This window comes from Bombina bombina, chromosome 1, assembly GCF_027579735.1.
Source record: "Bombina bombina isolate aBomBom1 chromosome 1, aBomBom1.pri, whole genome shotgun sequence".
Lineage (NCBI taxonomy): Eukaryota > Metazoa > Chordata > Amphibia > Anura > Bombinatoridae > Bombina > Bombina bombina.
Genome location: NC_069499.1, coordinates 824,424,197 through 824,444,820, shown reverse-complemented (window position 1 = coordinate 824,444,820; position 20,624 = coordinate 824,424,197). Strand labels below are relative to the sequence as shown.

The following is a 20,624-nucleotide window of genomic DNA, read 5'->3' as shown; positions in this document are numbered from 1 at the left end:
TCGCGCCTCAGTTGCGCAGTTTCTTTTCCTTAGAGACATCCAACTGCTTCTCCAGTGGTTCCTGCTGTGTTTGAGGGCTGTAAAGGAGGTTTTTTCCCCACAAATCATTCTGAAGGGCAGGTAGGCGCCACAGCAGAGCTGTGGCAAGGTGCTGAAAGTCTTTTTTACCGGTTTTGACGTTTTTCCAATCCGGTTTTGCCATTAAGGGGTTAATTGTTTATTTGCATAGCTGTGCAAAGTTACTAAGGCTGTAAGATACTACTGTAAAAAATTCGTTAAGTTTACTGCTTTTTTACACTGTTTTGCAGAACTTGTGCAGCTTTTTTTCTCTTAAAGGCACAGTACCGTTTTATGTTATTTATTTTGATTACAGTGTTTTCCAAGCTTGCTTGTTACATTACTAGCCTGTTTAACATGTCTGACACCAAGGAAAATCCTTGTTCAATATGTTTGGAAGCCATTGTGGAACCCCCTCTTAGAATGTGTCCCAATTGTACTGATATGTCTATAAATTATAAAGAACATATATTAGCACTTAAAAATAGAGCAATAGATGATTCTCAGTCAGAAGTAAATGAGGGTTCGCCATCTAGCTCTCCCCAAGTGTCACAACCAGTAACACCCGCACAAGTGACGCCAAGTACCTCTAGTGCGTCGAATTCATTTACTTTACGAGACATGGCCACAGTTATGAATACAACCCTCACAGAGGTTTTATCCAAACTGCCTGATTTACAAGGAAAGCGGGACAGCTCTGGGTTAAGGAAAAATGCTGAGCCGTCTCATGCTTTAGTAGCCGTATCTGATATGCCCTCACAATGCTCTGAAGGGGTGAGGGATTTGTTATCTGAGGGAGAAATTTCTGATTCAGGAAAGATGCTTCCTCAGACAGATTCTGATATGACGGCCTTTAAATTTAAGCTTGAACACCTCCGCTTATTGCTTAGGGAGGTATTAGCAACTCTAGATGATTGCGACCCTATAGTGGTCCCAGAGAAATTGTGTAAAATGGATAGATACTTAGAGGTTCCTGTTTACACTAATGTTTTTCCAGTCCCTAAGAGGATTGTGAATATTATTGCTAAGGAGTGGGATAGACCAGGTATTCCGTTCACTCCCCCTCCTGTTTTTAGGAAAATGTTTCCCATATCTGACACCATATGGGACTCATGGCAGACAGTTCCTAAGGTGGAGGGAGCTATTTCTACTCTGTCTAAGCGTACAACTATACCTATCGAAGACAGTTGTGCTTTCAAAGATCCTATGGATAAAAAATTAGAGGGTCTCTTGAAGAAAATTTTTGTTCATCAAGGTTTTTCTCTCTAACCTATTGTGTGCATTGTTCCTGTAACGACTGCAGCTGCTTTCTGGTTTGAGGCTCTAGAGAAGGCTCTTCAAATGGAGACTCCATTAGAGGAGATTATGGACAGAATTAAGGCCCTTAACTTGGCTAATTCTTTTATTACAGATGCCGCATTTCAACTGGCTGAATTAGCGGCAAAGAATTCAGGTTTTGCCATTTTAGCACGCAGGGCGTTATGGCTTAAGTCCTGGTCTGCTGATGTGTCATCTAAATCTAAACTTTTGAACATTCCTTTCAAAGGTAAGACCCTATTCGGGCCTGAACTGAAAGAGATTATTTCAGACATCACTGGAGGGAAAGGTCATGCCCTCCCTCAGGATAGATCAAGTAAGATGAGGACCAAACAGAATAATTTTCGTTCCTTTTGGAACTTTAAGAGTGGTCCCGCTTCAGCTTCCTCTACTGCAAAGCAAGAGGGGAATTTTGCCCAATCCAAGTCAGTCTGGAAACCTAACCAGGCTTGGAACAAGGGTAAAAAGGCCAAGAAGCCTGCAGCTGCTTCTAAAACAGCATGAAGGGGTAGCCCCCGATCCGGGACAGGATCTAGTAGGGGGCAGACTCTCTCTCTTCGCTCAGGCTTGGGCGAGAGATGTTCACGATCCCTGGGCTTTAGAAATTGTGTCCCAGGGGTATCTTCTGGAATTCTAAGACTCCCTTCCAAGGGGGAGATTTCACATTTCTCGATTGTCTGTAAACCAGACAAAGAGAGGGGCGTTCTTACGCTGTGTAGAAGGCCTACATACCATGGGGATGATCCGCCCAGTCCCAATAGAGGAACAGGGGCTAGGGTTCTATTCAAACCTGTTTATGGTTCCCAAAAAAGAGGGATCTTTCAGACCAATCTTGGATCTCAAAATTCTAAACAAGTTCCTCAAGGTTCCATCATTCAAGATGGAGACTATTCGGACTATTCTACCTCTGATCCAGGAGGGTCACTATATGACTACTGTGGACTTAAAGGATGCGTATCTACACATACCTATTCACAGAGCTCATCATCAATTTCTCAGATTCGCCTTTCTAAACAGGCATTACCAATTTGTGGCCCTTCCCTTCGGGTTGGCCACGGCTCCAAGAATTTTCACAAAAGCGCTAGGGTCCCTTCTGGCGGTTCTGCGACCACGGGGCATAGCAGTGGCGCCTTATCTAGACGACATCTTAATTCAGGCGTCGACTTTCCAGCTAGCCAAGTCTCACACGGACATCGTTTTGGCTTTTCTGAGAGCTCACGGGTGGAAGGTGAACATAAAAAAGAGTTCTCTCTTCCCTCTTACAAGAGTTTCCTTCCTAGGGACTCTGATAGACTCGGTAGAAATGAAAATATTTCTGACGGAGGTCAGAAAATTAAAACTCTTAACCACTTTCCGAGCTCTTCATTCCATTCCTCTGCCATCAGTGGCTCAGTGTATGGAGGTAATCGGACTCATGGTAGCGGCAATGGACATAGTTCCTTTTGCCCGCCTACACCTCAGACCACTGCAACTATGCATGCTCAAACAGTGGAATGGGGATTATGCAGATTTATCTCCTCAACTGCATCTGGACCAGGGAACCAGAGACTCTCTTCTCTGGTGGTTGTCTCAGGATCACCTGTCTCAGGGAATGTGTTTCCGCAGGCCAGAGTGGCTCATTGTAACGACAGATGCCAGTCTGCTAGGTTGGGGTGCAGTCTGGAACTTCCTGAAAGCACAGGGCTTATGGTCTCGGGAGGAAGCTCTCCTCCCGATAAACATTCTAGAACTGAGAGCGATATTCAATGCGCTTCAGGCGTGGCCTCAGCTTGCTGCGGCTAAATTCATCAGATTTCAGTCGGACAACATCACGACTGTAGCTTATATCAATCATCAAGGAGGAACAAGGAGTCCTCTAGCGATGATGGAGGTAACCAAAATAATCCGGTGGGCAGAGGATCACTCTTGCCATCTCTCAGCAATCCACATCCCAGGGGTGGAGAACTGGGAGGCGGATTTTCTAAGTCGTCAGACTTTTCATCCGGGGGAGTGGGAACTCCATCCGGAGGTATTTGCCCAGCTGATTCAGCTATGGGCACACCAGAATTGGATCTGATGGCGTCTCGTCAGAATGCCAAACTTCCTCGTTACGGGTCCAGGTCCTTCAATCTGGCCTATGTATTTCCACCGTTTCCTCTCCTCCCACGTCTGGTTGCCAGAATCAAGCAGGAGAGAGCTTCGGTAATTCTGAAAGCACCTGCGTGGCCACGCAGGATTTGGTATGCAGACCTAGTGGACATGTCCTCGGTTCCACCGTGGACTCTGCCAATGAGGCGGGACCTTCTAATCCAAGATCCGTTCACGCATCCAAATCTAATTTCTCTGCGTCTGACTGTTTGGAGATTGAATGCCTGATTCTATCAAAGCGTGGTTTCTCTGAGTCGGTCATTGATACCCTGATTCAGGCTAGAAAGCCTGTCACCAGGAAGATCTATCATAAGATTTGGCGCAAATATCTTTATTGGTGTGAATCCAAAGGTTACTCGTGGAGTAAGATTAGGATTCCTAGAATATTGTCTTTTCTCCAAGAAGGTTTGGAGAAGGGATTATCTGCTAGTTCCCTAAAAGGACAAATATCTGCTTTGTCTATTCTACTACACAAACGTGTCCCAGACGTCCCAGACGTTCAAGCATTTAGTCAGGCTTTGGTCAGAATCAAGCCTGTATTTAAACCTGTTGCTCCGCCATGGAGCCTAAACTTAGTTCTTAAAGTTCTTCAAGGGGTTCCGTTTGAACCTATGCATTCCATAGATATTAAGCTTCTATCTTGGAAAGTTTTGTTTTTAGTAGCTATCTCTTCGGCTCGAAGAGTTTCTGAGCTATCTGCTTTACATTGTGATTCCCCTTACCTTGTTTTTCATACAGATAAGGTGGTTTTGTGTACCAAACCTGGGTTTCTTCCTAAGGTTGTTTCTAATAAGAATATCAATCAAGAGATTGTTGTTCCTTCTCTGTGTCCTAATCCTTCATTAAAGAAGGAACGCCTGTTACACAATCTTGATGTGGTTCATGCTTTAAAGTTTTACTTACAAGCAAATAAAGATTTCCGTCAAACATCTTCATTGTTTGTTGTTTATTCTGGTAAACGGAGAGGTCAAAGGGCTACGGCTACCTCTCTTTCCTTTTGGTTGAAAAGCATCATCCGTTTGGCCTATGAGACTGCTGGACAGCAGCCTCCTGAAAGAATTACTGCTCATTCTACTAGAGCTGTGGCTTCCACATGGGCTTTTAAAAATGAGGCTTCTGTTGAACAGATTTGTAAGGCGGAGACTTGGTCTTCGCTTCATACTTTTTCCAAATTTTACAAATTTGATACTTTTGTTTCTTCAGAGGCTATTTTTGGGAGAAAGGTTCTACAAGCAGTGGTGCCTTCCGTTTAAGGTCCCTGTCTTGTCCCTCCCTTCATCTGTGTCCTAAAGCTTTGGTATTGATATCCCACAAGTAAGGATGAATCTGTGGACTCGATACATCTTACAAGAGAAAACATAATTTATGCTTACCTGATAAATTTATTTCTCTTGTGACGTATTGAGTCCACGGCCCGCCCTGTTTTTTAAGACAGGCATATATATTTTTATTTTAAAACTTTCAGTCACCACTGCACCCTATAGTTTCTCCTTTTTCTTCCTTGCCTTCGGTCGAATGACTGGGGGGTGGAGCTAAGGGGGGAGCTATATAGACAGCTCTGCTGTGGGTGCTCTCTTTGCCTCTTCCTGTTGGGAAGGAGAATATCCCACAAGTAAGGATGAATCCGTGGACTCGATACATCACAAGAGAAATAAATTTATCAGGTAAGCATTAATTATGTTTTTTATATATGGGGATTATGGGTAGAATATTATAGTTACATGTGCCAAGGAACACATTTGACTTGTTTCTGATAGGAATATGGGTATAATTATTTTTCTACATGGGGATTATGGGTGGAATATCATGGTTACACATGCCAAGGAACATATTTGACCGGTTTCTGATAGGAATATGGGAATAATTATTTTTCTATGTGGGGATTATGGGTAAAATATGGCTACACATGCCAAGGAACATATTTGACCTATGCCTGATAGGAATATGGGTATAAATAGTTTTATATAAGGGGATTATGGGTGGAATATCATGGTTACACATTTCTATGTGGGGATTATGGGTAAAATATCATGGTTACACATGCCAAGGAACATATTTGATCTGTTTTTGATAGGAATATGGGTGTAATTATTATTCCTCCACATTTTCTCCATTCTATTAGTAATGGAGGATATGCATCCTTTGTAAAATGTGCAGATTCCTTTCACTTTTAAACTATGATGTTTTACTCTTTCCAATTCAGTGACCTAACTTTATATGGCTATGGTTTGCACTGGTTTTTGTCTGTAGCAGACCTACAATCTAAAACAGTGACAATAATGGACTCACTAAGCAATAAATATAACACATACTGTGCTGTTGTCCAAAAAATGCTCTATTGCTTTCACACTCTCTGTCCCTCAATTGAGTTTCTTGAAGTAGACTGGACCTGGATTGCCCGACACAAAGTAATTCTTATGACTGTGGAGTGCAGGTCATCCTAAATTCGTACATTATATGTAGTTAGTGGTCTCAAATATGTGAGGAGTTTTGACAGCAATAAAGTTAGACAGTGGATACACAGCAAGATTCTGCAAGTTGATTACTCATACCTGACCACTAAACAAACCACAAAGCACACATTTGTAGCAGGAAAAATGGAGAAATACAGCCCACCAATGGTCAAAATAGCAGAACAGGACACACAGGAGGACGAGTACTTTCCCCTCCCATTACTGCAAATCAGAAGGCTGGACATTTTATTACTCTTGTTACTGCTTTGGTGATGCTGACCATGAAGAAAAACAGATCCTATGTGTTGTGTCGAAACTGGTATAATCAGAAGTGTGGAGGACAGAAGAATAGACCACCAACATATTTAATTTGTTTACAGTGCAAAAGAAAATAGCACCACATTTTAGTATTACTATTTAGTAGAATGTTAAATCGTCCTTATAACATTTTTTGGTACATAGCTATTCAAAACAATAAACATGTAAATTAAACATTACAAAATAGTTCTGATAAACTGCTCTTAATGTGAATTTAAATTGCTGGGATAAACTGGATGTTTATTCATTGACATTGAATTCCATTAATGGAGACACAAAGTAGAACACTCTTCCTGCCCAGTTATTTAATAATAGTTTACATTTGTAAATTACCCCTCATGATCTCCCAAGGTAATAACCAGATATTTTTCCTTTTGTTATGTTTAGCATTAATGATGGAAAATTCTCAATTCCAGCCTAAGGGGCCGATGTATCATGCAGTGTATGCTGCAGTTTCTGCGCGAGCCTTCAGGTTTGCTGGAAGCTCCTTAACTCGTCCGCCACCTATGAGGCGGCGAAGAGCAATCATCCCGATCCAATCGGGATGATTGACACCCCCTGCTAGCGACCGATTGGCTGTGATTGTGCAGGGGGCAGCATTGTACAAATGTTGCATTTATCAATATGGGGCGGACATGATACGCTATAGCAGATCATGTCCTTCTGCACATTCATAAATCGGCCCCTAAGTATATGAAGCTATCCTCTTGTCTTGTAAGGAAGTCTAACCTACTGTTTCACATCAATACACATGAGCATATTAAAATGCACTTGTTCAGTAAGAATGGGTTGTTTTCTGTAAGACATTTATTGTGTTTGTTGTTATTATGGCCTTGGTATGGACATAATCTATATTGATGTTTGAGATATCTGCTCCATCTAAAAATAGTAAGGTTAAAAAAACGTTATACATAAGCAGGGTCTCTGCAAATTGAGACCCTATAAAAACTAGAGGTCTGGTTGAGTTTGTGAACTAAAAATATTTCTAGTGTAGAATTTGTAGAAAAGTTTACTTGTAGCCTATACTTCTTGTAACCAGAAGTATCAGAAATAAGTCAAATACGCTCCTTGGCATGTATAATCATGATATTGCACCCATAATCCCCATGTAGAAAAATATTTGTACTCATATTCTTATCAGATACAGGTTAAATATGTTACTAGCAAAAGAAAAAAGGGGGTACTAATGGCACTACTCAAAGTTAGGAATGTCAGTGTTAATGGCTATTGTCTGGTTATCAGTTTTGTTGTATAGAACTTCAGACACTTTATATATGCAGACTGGGGTGCTGTGTACTGGTTAAAACAAGCTAAAGAAAATCAGTACTCAACTGATACTGGTGTACACCTGTGCAGCACTCACTTTCCTAATAGGCCATTTAATTAAAGAGCAATATTCAGGTCGGAGTTTACACTATATTAAAAGAACAAGGGCATCTGATCAAATAAATAACGAACTTTGATTCACATGTAAAGAAATTGTTAATGGTGTACTTTTTCCCATTGTGGGGATGATAGAAGGAATCACCTTTAATGATAGAGCTACAGCTCATACAGCTAAGGCAAGGGGTAGCAGCTGTCTGTCACTTTCCTACCAATATGTGTTTGTTCTGATTTATGTTTAGATCCTATATCAGTACTCACTAGGTGGTCCCTCAAATGTTTTACCCTTCTATATGCTAGGAGAGGAGGTGCTTTAAATTCAGGGATGTCTTCATGGTGATCCTGTAGTATACTCCAATGTTTATTTACTATCCCTTGGATTTTCTGACTGAGGGGATAAAATTGTGTTACAAACAAAATACTTTTAGTTTCCTCCTTTTTCTTTTGTGTCCCCCCCCCCCCCCACCCAGTGCTGATCTCTATCATTTTTGAGTGAGGAAACCAACTAGAGAGGCGGACGTAGATGCCAGGGAGGAGAAGCCAGTGATGTTGGAATGCAGGAGAGCTCAACAGATTCATCAGTCGCGTACCCTTTGGAGGAAAGCCAAGAGGAAGACTCGGGTAAGGGCGCAAGCACCAGAACTTGACAAAAGGAAAAAAGTGGAACTTTACCCAGATGGTCCAACCGGAGGCACAAATACCAACCACGCAAGTATGAAACAATGTAATAAATAATACTGTGTTGTATACATCTAGACACGAACTGTCTGCACAAGAAATCAACATGCTAAACAAAGGCTTGTCGTTTTGCCCAATGGTAGATACTGACTTTTTCAAGCTTGACAAGGATTCACATAGATTGTAGCGTAATATTAAATTGAAAATATGGCATTCCCTAAAAGTTAAAGGTAGTTTCGCCCTTTTGCCTAAACAAACTGAAGAGCAACAATGGTCCTTGAAAGAATTGGATTTATATAAAAAAAAGTTAATTTAACCCTGTTGTTAATGACCACAGTATGAATACATTTACTAAACTGGTAGATAAGCAAATGTGTGAATTAAAAGCTAAAGTTAAGGGGGCGTGTCCAAGCGGCTGCCATGACATGCAGCAATATTGGGAACGGAGCAAGAACAGCTATAAATCCGTCATTTATCTGCTGAACTAGCAGCAATCTGCTCTTATCTTTGGATACTATACTACCAGCACACAATTCTGAGGGAATTGCTACCACCTATGTGGGGTTCCTTCCTGTAATCTCAATCTGGATCGTTGAGACCTTCAGCGGCACATATGTGAAGTGGTCTGCAACCCCCCCTTCCAAAACAGGGGGTAAATAGCACAATATAGTGCTCTATCCGGCTAAAGCAATAAGATATTGAGTCTCCTATACAAGAGAGGACACCCACCTTTGCTATACCACTCTATGTATAGCCGCTCCTAACTTCCGTTTAGCTCAAACCAGAAGTAACTATGGAGGTGCAGATGTCAGAGAGAGCGGTTATGCAGCTTATCGAGGACCATTTTCAAAACCTCCACAAACTACTTGATAGATGCTTTGCTGCAACTACACCCTCTAAACAAGAGAAGACCGCGAACCCATTGCCAGAGCTATACAAGCCAAGTGAGGACCCCGCAGCTAGCCCTGATGAGGCGAAAAAGAAAAAAGTATTTCTGGCAGCGACCGGGAGGGTGAGAGGAAAGATGGCAATATTCGAGTGTGCTCCTGTAAACCCTCGAGTTACACGCATGCTTTCAGACCCTAAGATGCTTCCGGCTGCATTTGAAGAGTTGGCGAGATGTGCAGCCATTTCAGCAAACCCAACTCGAAATAAAAGACACAGCACTAGGTTGGGCTGAAAAACTTCTTTCACTAAGGCCTATACTACGGCCTCAGGACGCCTCTTGGACACACAGAGTGTGATAACATCGCAGTATCAACCTCTCCCTGCTAGTACAACACCACTGGAACAGGAGGTGAACTGTGCCTGCTACCCTGGCCATACTTATTCGAGATTGTTCATCAGAGGGACAAAATGGTATTATTCTGGGATATTATCACCACATAGGACTTGTGTGGGTTAGGTCTAAATCTCACTTAATATTGCCTTTCAGGATAAGCTCTGTTCAATATTGTCCCACAGATGACGACCTTTGGGTCTGATTGGTGAGCCAGCAGATGAGACCTCTACTGGACTGTCTAATGTGTGGATGAATAATCTTATTTAAATTTAATTTAATACATAGTGTAATATAATATAATTTCATGTTAGCATATAAATCCCTTTGGTTAAAATATACAATATATGGCCCCTACTAGCCCACAATCATTAGCGTTGACACTTTAGTCTAGTTGTAATAGAGGGAGTACATTTTGTCTATAAGTTTACTAAGAATTGTCTGTTTTTTTAACTTTTAAACCGATGCAAATATGATCACATATGTATATAGTTCTTTAGACATGTTAATTTACTCAAATATTGATATCTTAATTGTTCTGCTACCGGCCGGAGCAGCATAGCTATTTCCAGAAGTTTGTAAAACTAGATCCATGTTATTTTTAAGGGCCTAATGCTATACCCAGATGAGAAGGAGAAGTTGCTTACTACAATAGGGCGTCTATGCATTAAAAGAGATATTTCTCTAAACCGCATCTCATAATAGCATACAATAGTTTGCATAAGTTTCTAGTTAACCAATGACGCTTGAGAATACCTTCTAAACAAGAAAATATCCAGCTTAGTTAACACATATGTAGTTGGAGGAAAACTTAGGATGACTATATTTTATGGGTTGGTGAGATATAATTTTGATGCCTCTCAAAGACTTAATCTGATTGTATTTAACTGTTCGCCTATGTCTTATTGCTTTAGTATATGTTGGTTCTCATTTCATTAAGTTTTCATTCTCTATTCATAAATTGTTCTAGGGCCCAAGAGTGGCCACTTGTGATGATGGATCTCCTCTTCCCTATAGCTAAGATTGCGGCAGGACAAAAGAGTGGCCCATATTTACCAGTCAGAGGATCTTAATTTAAAGTTAAATACTTGCCCTTTTTTCTGTTTATAGTTAGTTTGTTCCTCTTGTTAGCTTAATAATATACGTGCTTAGACTAGAGAAATGTCTAGCTTATTTTTCCTAGGTTACATAGGTTGATGGCATGTAGTCAGTTTTCAGTAACTAACAGTATTTTTAAATAGCATATTTTATAATGTGTTGCAGCCCGGCAATGTAAATCCCTAGTTATTTTTTTAGCTTCACGGTTTCATCTGGTCACAGACCCTGCCAATTTAGATAAACTAATGATATACCTAACACTTTGAGGGATGAGCTCCCTATTTGGACTTTTTCTGTTATAAGCACCGAAACACTAAGTTGTAATTATTGTGTACCGTGTTCTCAATTTGACATGTTACTTACTATAGAATGTTTATAACCTAAATAAGATAGCATACTTGTGATTTTGGGCTGCTCAAGGAAGTTATTATTATTTATAAAGTCTCCATACACTGCAACATACAGTTTAGGAATGTTTACTGGGGTCCAGGAGTTCTATTTTTTAGGTGGCCGATACACTCCAAAGGTCTAAGAATGGTCCCAACATTTAACCCTATATTACAGAAAAAAAATTTGTTTCATATGTTGCTTTATGCTTAAATAGAGGCCCAAGAGTGGCCGGTGCACTATATAGTTTGTAATTTTAGTAGGACATTCTTATATGATCCTACTATTATACACCCCAACATTTACCCCTTGCTTATATTTAATACCTATGGTCCAAGAGTGGCCACAAATTTTTAACTGGGGTACACTTTACCGTAACTCATATATATACTAGGGGATTCAGTGTTTATCATTAGTACCCTATTTTTGTATTGAGCCCAAGAGGGGCCATGTTAACATTCCCCCTAATATTCACCCCTCAGTTACATTTGACATCTTCATTCCAAGAGTGCCCACTAATTCCTAACAGGGGTGTTCCTATTTATATTTTTCTTTTCTTTATACTTTGAGGGGTTCTTTGATAGCTAACTACAATTGTTTTTATATTAAGTATATGGCCAATGAGTGGCCTATCAGTTTCTTTTTACATATAAAAAAAAAAAAGAAAAATATAAGGTTCTACCCCCAGATGGGGTCTAAAAGTGGTCCCCTATTTATCATTTGCCTCCTATTGGCTTTAAGTGTTGAAAGGGTCCAAAAGTGGTCCTCATTATCAGTTGGATGTTTTCTTTTTATGCTGTACTAACAGACGTGAATATCATTAATCAATGTGGTTCATTTGTACTACCTGCAGTATGATATGGTGCTAAGCATTTCTCCTTGTATGTATTTTGGATTTGTGCATCAGTGTCTCAAATTGAAATTAATTTGTTCTGTACTTTTTGGAGAACCTTAATAAAAAAATTAAAAATTTTTTTAAAAAAAGCTAAACACAACAAAATTGGTGGTAAACATATCTTAAGGGGCAATAACAATTTCACTAAAACAGATAGACAGTCATTAATGAGTCTCAGAAAACCCCCCAATATTATAATGAAGGGGGCTGATAAGGGAGGTGCCACGGTGGTACTTGATAAAGGTTATTATATCTCTGAAATCACAATATAAGTAAAGAATAAAGGTTTAGGGTTTAATGAGCACTCTTTCCTAGTCTAAGTAGTAAGGAATTAAAAAATAACTTTTAATAGTTAAATGTAAAATGAGGAAACAACCTCTATATAATAAATGAAACCCCGCCAACCAAAGTAATAATCAAGTGAGATAAAAATTATGTTGAAAGACCACCGGGTAAGCCAATAGTCTCAGGTGTTGATTCAGTATACACTAATATCTCTAAATTTTTGGATAAGGTGCTACAGCCAGAGGTTATTAAGATGTTCCGCAGCCCCATTGGATTGAGGGTGATATGCCGAGGAGAAGGAAAGCTGGATCCCCATTTGAGCACAAAAGGAACGTTAAAATCTGGAGACTACCCCGGTCCGACACTATCTCCTTGGGTAACCCATGTAAACGGAAGACCTCCCGGGCAAAAATTGAAGCAAGCTCCTGAGCGGTAGGCAACTTCATCAAGGGAATGCAATGTGACATTTTAGACAGACCAAATCATTTGGTTCTTGCCTGGGTGACCTGCGTCTGTCACATTATGAGTATCTTGTAATGCCCTATGGCCTATGTAATGCTCCTGCTGTTTTCCAGGAATTTATTAATGATGTCCTATGAGATATGTTGCAACAGTATGTTGTGGTGTACTTAGGCGACATCCTCATACACTCACCCACACTTGAGGCTCATTGTTCTGATGTTACACAGGTTCTTCAGAGACTACGTAAGAACGGCCTGTTTTGTAAACTCGAGAAATGTGAGTTCCATCAGACTCAAGTAACCTTTCTAGGTTATGTTATCTCCGTTGCAGGGTTCTCCATGGATCCTGACAAGTTATCTGCAGTTCTGCAGTGGCCTCACCCAGTTGGTCTTCAGTCTATTCAACGTTTTTTGGGGTTCGCCAATTACTATAGAAAGTTTATTTAAAACTTTTCTTCATTGGTCAAACCTATCACAGACCTGACCCGTAAAGAGAATGATCCACTCCATTGGTCACCTACTGCCATTAAGGCCTTTGATAGTCTTAAGACTGCCTTTGCTGCCGCTCCAGTTCTGGCTCATCCTAACCCTGTCCTACCTTTCATTCTTGAGGTCGATGCGTCTGAGACTGGAGTAGGTGCCCTCTTGTCTCAACGTCCTACGCCTGACGGTTCCTTGCATCCGTGTGGTTTCTTCTCTAAGAAATTGTCTCCAGCGGAGTGCAATTATTAAATTGGCGACAGGGAATTACTGGCCATAATTTTGGCACTCAAGGAATGGAGGCATCTTCTGGAGGGTACTAGCATGCCAGTGCTCATTCTTACTGACCACAATAATTTAACTTATCTATCTGAAGCAAAACATTTGTCGCCCCGACAGGCCAGATGGGCGCTATTTTTGTCTCGGTTTAATTATGTGGTCTCCTACCTGCCTGGTAGTAAGAATGTTAGGGCTGATGCCCTCTCTCGACAATTGTCGCCTCTGTCCAAGGAGGAGTCTGTACCTACTCCTGTTATATCTCCTGACCATATTTTAGCTACCATACGTACTAATTTGACTTCTCCCTTGGGGGAGGAGATCCTGGCTGCACAAACCAATGTACCTTCTGAGAAACCTAGTGGTAAGTGTTTTGTTCCTGAGAATCTTCAAACTAAACTTTTGCACACTTACCACTATCTTAAAGCCGCAGGTCACCCAGGCAAGAACCAAATGATTTGGTCTGTCACTCGACAATTCTGGTGGCCAGGTCTTCATTCTGATGTTGCTGCGTATGTTGCCTCCTGCTCAGTTTGTGCACAGAATAAGACTCCTCAACGTCTTCCTGTGGGTCTTCTTCAACCTATTGCTAATGGTGAGCATCTTTCCATGGACTTCATTGTGGAGCTCCCTGTTTCCAATGGCAATACTGTTATCCTTATGGTGGTTGACCGTTTTTCTAAAATGTCACATTGCATTCCCTTGATGAAGTTGCCTACCGCTCAGGAGCTTGCTTCAATTTTTGCCCGGGAGGTCTTCCGTTTACATGGGTTACCCAAGGAGATAGTGTCGGACCGGGGTAGTCTCCAGATTTTAACGTTCCTTTTGTGCTCAAATGGGGATCCAGCTTTCCTTCTCCTCGGCATATCACCCTCAATCCAATGGGGCTGCGGAACAGTCTAATCAAGCTTTGGAACAGTTCCTCCATTGCTATGTCTCAGATCACCACAATAATTGGTCTGAACTGTTACCTTGGGCAGAGTTTGCTCGTAATAGTGCTATTAATGCTTCCTCCAAGTTATCCCCGTTCATGGCGAATTATGGGTTTCAACCATCCTTGTTGCCTGATTCATTCATGTTTCAGGGTATTCCAGCTTTGGAGGAGCATCTCCGGGAACTCCGTTCTACGTGGGTGCAGTTTCAGGATTGCCTTCATCGTTCTATGCAGCGCCAAAAGTTCCAGGCTGATCGTAGGCGTCTGCCCCCGCCTTCCTACCAGGTTGGTGAGAGAGTTTGTCTGTCCTCCCGCAACTTGAACCTTCGTGTGCCTTCCAATAAACTGGCTCCCCGTTATGTTGGTCCTTTTCGAATACTCTGACGGGTCAATCCTGTGGCCTATGCTCTTGACCTTCCTCCTACAATGCGCATCTCCAATGTTTTTCATGTCTCCCTTTTGAAATCATTGGTTTGTAATCAGTTTACCACTGTGTTGTTTCGTCCTCGTCCTATCTTTGTTGACAACCATGAGGAGTATGAGGTCAGCAGCATTATTGACTCTCGTATGTCCAGGGGCTGTGTACAGTATTTGGTTCACTGGAGGGGCTACGGTCTGGAGGAGCGTTCTTGGGTTCCCTCCTCTGATGTTCATGCTCCCACCCTCCTCCGTGCCTTCCATGCCCGTTTCCCCAATAAGCCTTTTGTCCACCCGTGGGGGGGGGGGGTCGTTAAGGGGAGGGTACTGTCAGGGTTTTTCTTCTTTTTTGTTTGCCATGTGCTGCTGGCAGCCATTTTACTCACCTCTCTTGCTGACTATGGTGCATTTTGGGGGATGCTGCTCATTTCCTGCACTTCCTTTTATGGCCAGACTGGTGTGCATCATCTGTGTGAGACAGGATCCAGTCTCAGAATTGTGATGTCATCACTTATTATTTAAAGGGTCTCTGTTCAGTATGTTTTGCCTTTGCGTTGTCTCAGACCTGTTTGTGAGAGTTCCTGTGTATTACCTGGCTGTCTGACATCCTTCCTGGTTCCTGATCCCTGGCTTGTTCCTGACGCTGCTGTTTTCGCTTTGGCTCCTGACTCGGCTCGTCTGACTACCAGCTCTGGTTTTGACTCCTGGCTTGTTATTTGACTTGTCGACTTTTTATTATTTTTTGTTAATAATAAAGATGTGATTATTTTTGCACTTCTCGTCTGATTCCTGGCATCCTGACAATATATGAGTGTGCAACCTCTATACACTGCTGCAGACAGTTTACCAGTTATATTATATAACTGGTAAACTGTCTGCAGCAGTGTATAGAGGTTGCATGACTCAGTCTCAGGCAGAGAGAATGTGGGGGGATAGGATTGCAGATCGTGTACAGAGGTTGCATCACTACACTGATTTTGTATTATTTGCATAGGGCTTTTTTCAGGCAGAAATTCTGAATACAAACTTTTTAAATCCTGTCAGCAGCCACTGCACAATCTGCAATCCCCTCCCTCCACATTCTCTCTACCTGAGACTGAGCCATGCACACAGACTGAATGGAGTGAAAGCCATAGAACAGAGGTAAGGGTGCCAGGGGTTTGCTAGGCTTAATTACATGATGTATGTTATCAGTGCCAGCCTGGGCAAGAGCTGGCAGCCTCCCTCTCTGCAGCTTACAAAGTTGAACAGTTTATTTAGTTTATTTAACCCATTTGCTCCTACATGTTATGAGCAAACTTAAATTTTCTCATAACTTGTAGGAGGAAATGTCAGAGAGTCATACAGCTTCCTAATCACACACACATATATATATATATATATATATATATATAATCATACTTTTTTTATTTATATATATATATATATATATATATATATATATATATATATATATACTGGGTACAAGAATCCTGTCACTGGGGCAGTATTAGGACTTATATATATATATATATATATATATATATATATACTGCCCCAGGACTCTTGTACCCAGTATTAGGACTTTATATATATATATATATATATATATGTCCTTATACTGCCCCAGGACTCTTGTACCCAGTATTAGGACTTTATATATATATATATATATATATATATATATATATATATATATATATAAAGTCCTTATACTGCCCCAGTGACAGGACTCTTGTACCCAATGTATATATATATATATATATATATATATATATATATATATATATATAGTACTTATACTGCCCCAGTGACAGGACTCTTGTACCCAGTATATATATATATATATATATATATATATATATATATATATATATATATATATATATATACATATATATATATATATATATATATATATATATATATATATATATATACATATATATATATATATATATATATATAATATGATTATATATATATAGTAACGGCAGGGTGTATATGGTGCTCTTGTCTTTCAATATACACAGGTTAGTTATGTACATACCTCACACACAGACTTTAACAACACACAGTAATACACATCACACACTGCCCTCACCTTGTACATAAGGATGTGTTAAGGTAACTGGCAGAGTGTGTGTATGTATGTATATATACACACACACACACACACACACATTAAAATGGGCGGAGCCATCTGAGGAGCGGGGCTAGTGCTCCACCATCTTCAAAAGTCAGCAGCCACCTCTGCAACAGTATATGCTTTTGTTTAGATTGTGTATTGTTTTTTAATGTGTATAAATATCTTTGACATAACTTGTTAATTGGCAATAAAAGAAGCAAATGTGGAAAGGAATTTACATTGCAAGGCATTAAAGGGACACTGAACCCAATTTTTTTTTTCATGATTTAGATAGAGCATGCAATTTTAGCAACTTTCTAATTTACTCCTATTATCAATTGTTCTTCGTTCTCTTGCTATCATTATTTGAAAAAGAAGGCATCTAAACTTTTTTTTCTGAACTCTGGACAGCACTTTTTTATTGGTGGATGAATTTATCCACCAATCAGTAAGGACAACCCAGGTTGTTCACCAAAAATGGTCCGGCATCTAAACTTACATTCTTGCATTTCAAATAAAGATACCAAGAGAATGAAAAAAAAATTGATAATAGGAGTAAATTAGAAAGTTGCTTAAAATGTCATGCTCTATCTGAATCACGAAAGAAAAAAATTTGTGTTCAGTGTTCCTTTAAGATACATGTTGTCTATAGCCGCAGTTACCAATAGAATCCAGAAGATAGCAGTAGATACTAAAAAGTGGAGTATTTGGCTCCCAAATGCCTTTAAAAGTTGTTTGTAAAAGATTGCACAAATTGTATGATTAAAGGGGTAACCTTTTTGTTTTACACTGTTTCCAATAAAGTGAACTTTTACTATAGTGCTGTGGGCTGACCATTGATTGATTGATTATCTGTTTGGGGAGCTAGGCAGCAACCCCACTTCTTCAAGATCACATTAAAATCCACCAGTGGCAGTATCATTTGGAGTATATGCATGTGTAACCATGATATTACACCCATAATCCCCATGTTTAAAACATCTATTCCCAGGTTCCTATCAAAACAGCTAAAAAGGTGATGCTTGGCACATACATTTACCATATTAAATCAGTAATGTAGTCCTACAAAAGTATTGACTCATTTTTCTATTATATTATTTACTGTGATTCCATTATATAACTGTATATATATCAGCAAGTGAATAGTTAAACATTTGCAACTGCTGTTTGCAACTTAGTATCAAGCACTGCAGAAAATAACATATTTTGAGTTACAGCAGTCATTACCATAAATTTGTGTAAAAAGTATACTGACATCTAGTGATAGTGCTTAGCATTGCAGCCAATCATCATATCATCCCAATATGCAGTTTAATATGTCCCAGCTGAAATGGAAGTATCAATTATCCACTGGCTTATGTCAAGTCCTGTAGTATATTGGCAGATAGGGATATGCTTTAACCCTTTTGTGTTGGGGTTAACGTGTCTACATCGGAACAACTGTTCTGATGTAAACAAATTGAAATCTCACGATCGTGCACGTGATCACGAGATTTCAATGATGGGATCGCATCAGGGGGGCTTCCCTATGATGGTAGGCATGCCCTCCAGTCCGCGATCCCATCAGAGAAGCGCCAGTGGCTTCAAGAAAGCCAAGCGGTTAGGACGTTGTATTCCGTTCTTCGGCGCTTAAGCCAAGCAAAATTTGGACGGAATACAACGTTCTAATGGCGTTAAAAGTTTAACAATGATATGAGATATTTCTTTTTATAATAAATCAAAAAAATGCAATGCATCTTAAAATACTATTTCCATAGTAAAAATAAAAAGGATAATATGCATTAAATAACTCATAGGTGGAGTATTGGAAGTCACAGAAACTGTGTGTATTTTAAATAGAAGCAAACATGCTTAAAGGGACAGTCTAGTCAAAATTAAACTTTCATTATTCAGATAGGGCATTTAATCAACTTTCCAATTTACTTTTATCATCAAATTTGCTTTTTTTCTCTTGGTATTCTTAGTTGAAACTAAATCTATGTAGGCTCATATGCTAATTTCTAAGCCCTTGAGGGCTGCTTATAATCACATGCTTTTTAAATTGCTTTTCGCAACAAAAGACTTGATAGTTCACGTGGGCCATATAGATAACACTGTGTTCAGGCACAGAAAGTTATTTAAGATTTAGCACAACACAATGCTAAATGTAAGTCAATAGATAATAAACAGTCACAGTCATGTGATCAGGGGGCTGGAAGAAGGTTCCTAGATACAAGGTAATCACTGAGGTAAAAAGTACATTAATATAACTGTGTTGGTTTTGCAAAACTGGGAAATGGGTAATAAAGGGATTATCTATCTTTTAAAACAATAAAAATTCTATTGTAGACTGTCCCTTTAAAATAAAATGTATTTTACTGTTCCAGTGGCATATGCACATATGCTGTGAGTGCCAGTGCAGACACCACACTTTTTCAGAGAGTCAGCAGTGGCTTATATGATACAAATGTAGTGTCCACAGACACAATACACATAATTCCAGCAATCTGAGCAGACATGGTGTATGAATCCTCTAGTCACATGTAGCATATGTGCGTATGCCACTGAAACAGTAATACATTGTTCTAGAAGCATTTTACCTAAAGAAATCAACACTTTCATGCACATTTCAGCTTTGACATTTCTACCCATTTAAAATGAATACTCTTTTTTCCATGGTATAAAGGAAAAAAATATCTATTTAATAACTCATGTGGGGAAAATATTGAGAGCATCAGCTTACCAGGGTAATACAGGAATATAAACTAATACTCAAGGGGAAGTAAGCTAAAGTTCTCAGAGCGGAGATGCAAATATACAAAGTCAGCTCTAAATCAGGGACATCAAAAGTAACCCAAGACCACTGGGCAACAACGCAGATATTTAGTGATATTGGAATTTACAGGGGCAGAGAACTGGCTACAAGTTATGGAGGTCACATGAGCAGATCAATAGGAGAACTATGGGGACTGCTGCTAATTACCAGCTGCTGTTAGTACTGACCTGCAGGAAGATGAATAGCAGGAGCACAATACCCAGGGATCCAGGCTTCATTCCCCACATTGGGGACTTCAGAGGCTGTTACAGATGCTGCTGTGTCTGAGTGTCCTGCACTTGTTGTCCTGCCCCGTCCTAACCGGGTTGCTCTGTCAGCTGTATCTCAGGCTATTCCTTTGCTCCCTTGTGTCTCCTGTACTTAGTGCTTCTATCTCCTGCCTGTATTAAGGGGTGGGGCTGCTACAGGCTGAGTTCTAGTTGTTGTTTTTTTTAAATCTTTTTATTGTTTTATAAGACAAACATACAACATACTGATAAAATAATGAAATAGACATAAAACACATAAAATAAGAAAAAGAAAAATATTAATAGAATTTTATCATACAATGGACACATTTTATACCTTACGGTTACCATATAATTGTGCCCTAAATCCATCTGAACTGTTTAACCTAAGTCCAAGCATAATTCTCATAATTATTTTTTTTTAAAAAAGGGATATCTTCCCCATGGCCCGCCTAACTCTCTGGTATATCATTTCATATATTAACAGGCATCCTCTAATATTACTTCACCTCTTAGAACTGCATTTTGAATCCATTCAGAATTTTTGAATGGGTCAATCAGCCTACGATGGATCTCTGGGGGGTTTGAAAATATATAATTACCCCACTTCCTAAAAATTTGATCTATTTC

General features: G+C 39.9%; 1 protein-coding gene across 2 annotated transcripts in view; it reads right to left on the bottom strand.

Moving 5' to 3' along the window:
- The window catches only part of LOC128646019 (cadherin-1-like), a 306,436-nt gene extending 286,327 nt beyond the window's left edge, over window positions 1-20,109 (bottom strand). For both annotated transcript variants that reach the window (XM_053699411.1, XM_053699412.1), the window contains exon 1: window positions 19,935-20,109. In XM_053699411.1, coding sequence (XP_053555386.1) covers window positions 19,935-19,994 — 60 coding nt within the window. In that variant the 5' untranslated portion in view covers window positions 19,995-20,109. The remainder of the gene's footprint in view (window positions 1-19,934) is intronic.
- Between the last annotated feature and the right edge of the window lie 515 nt (window positions 20,110-20,624).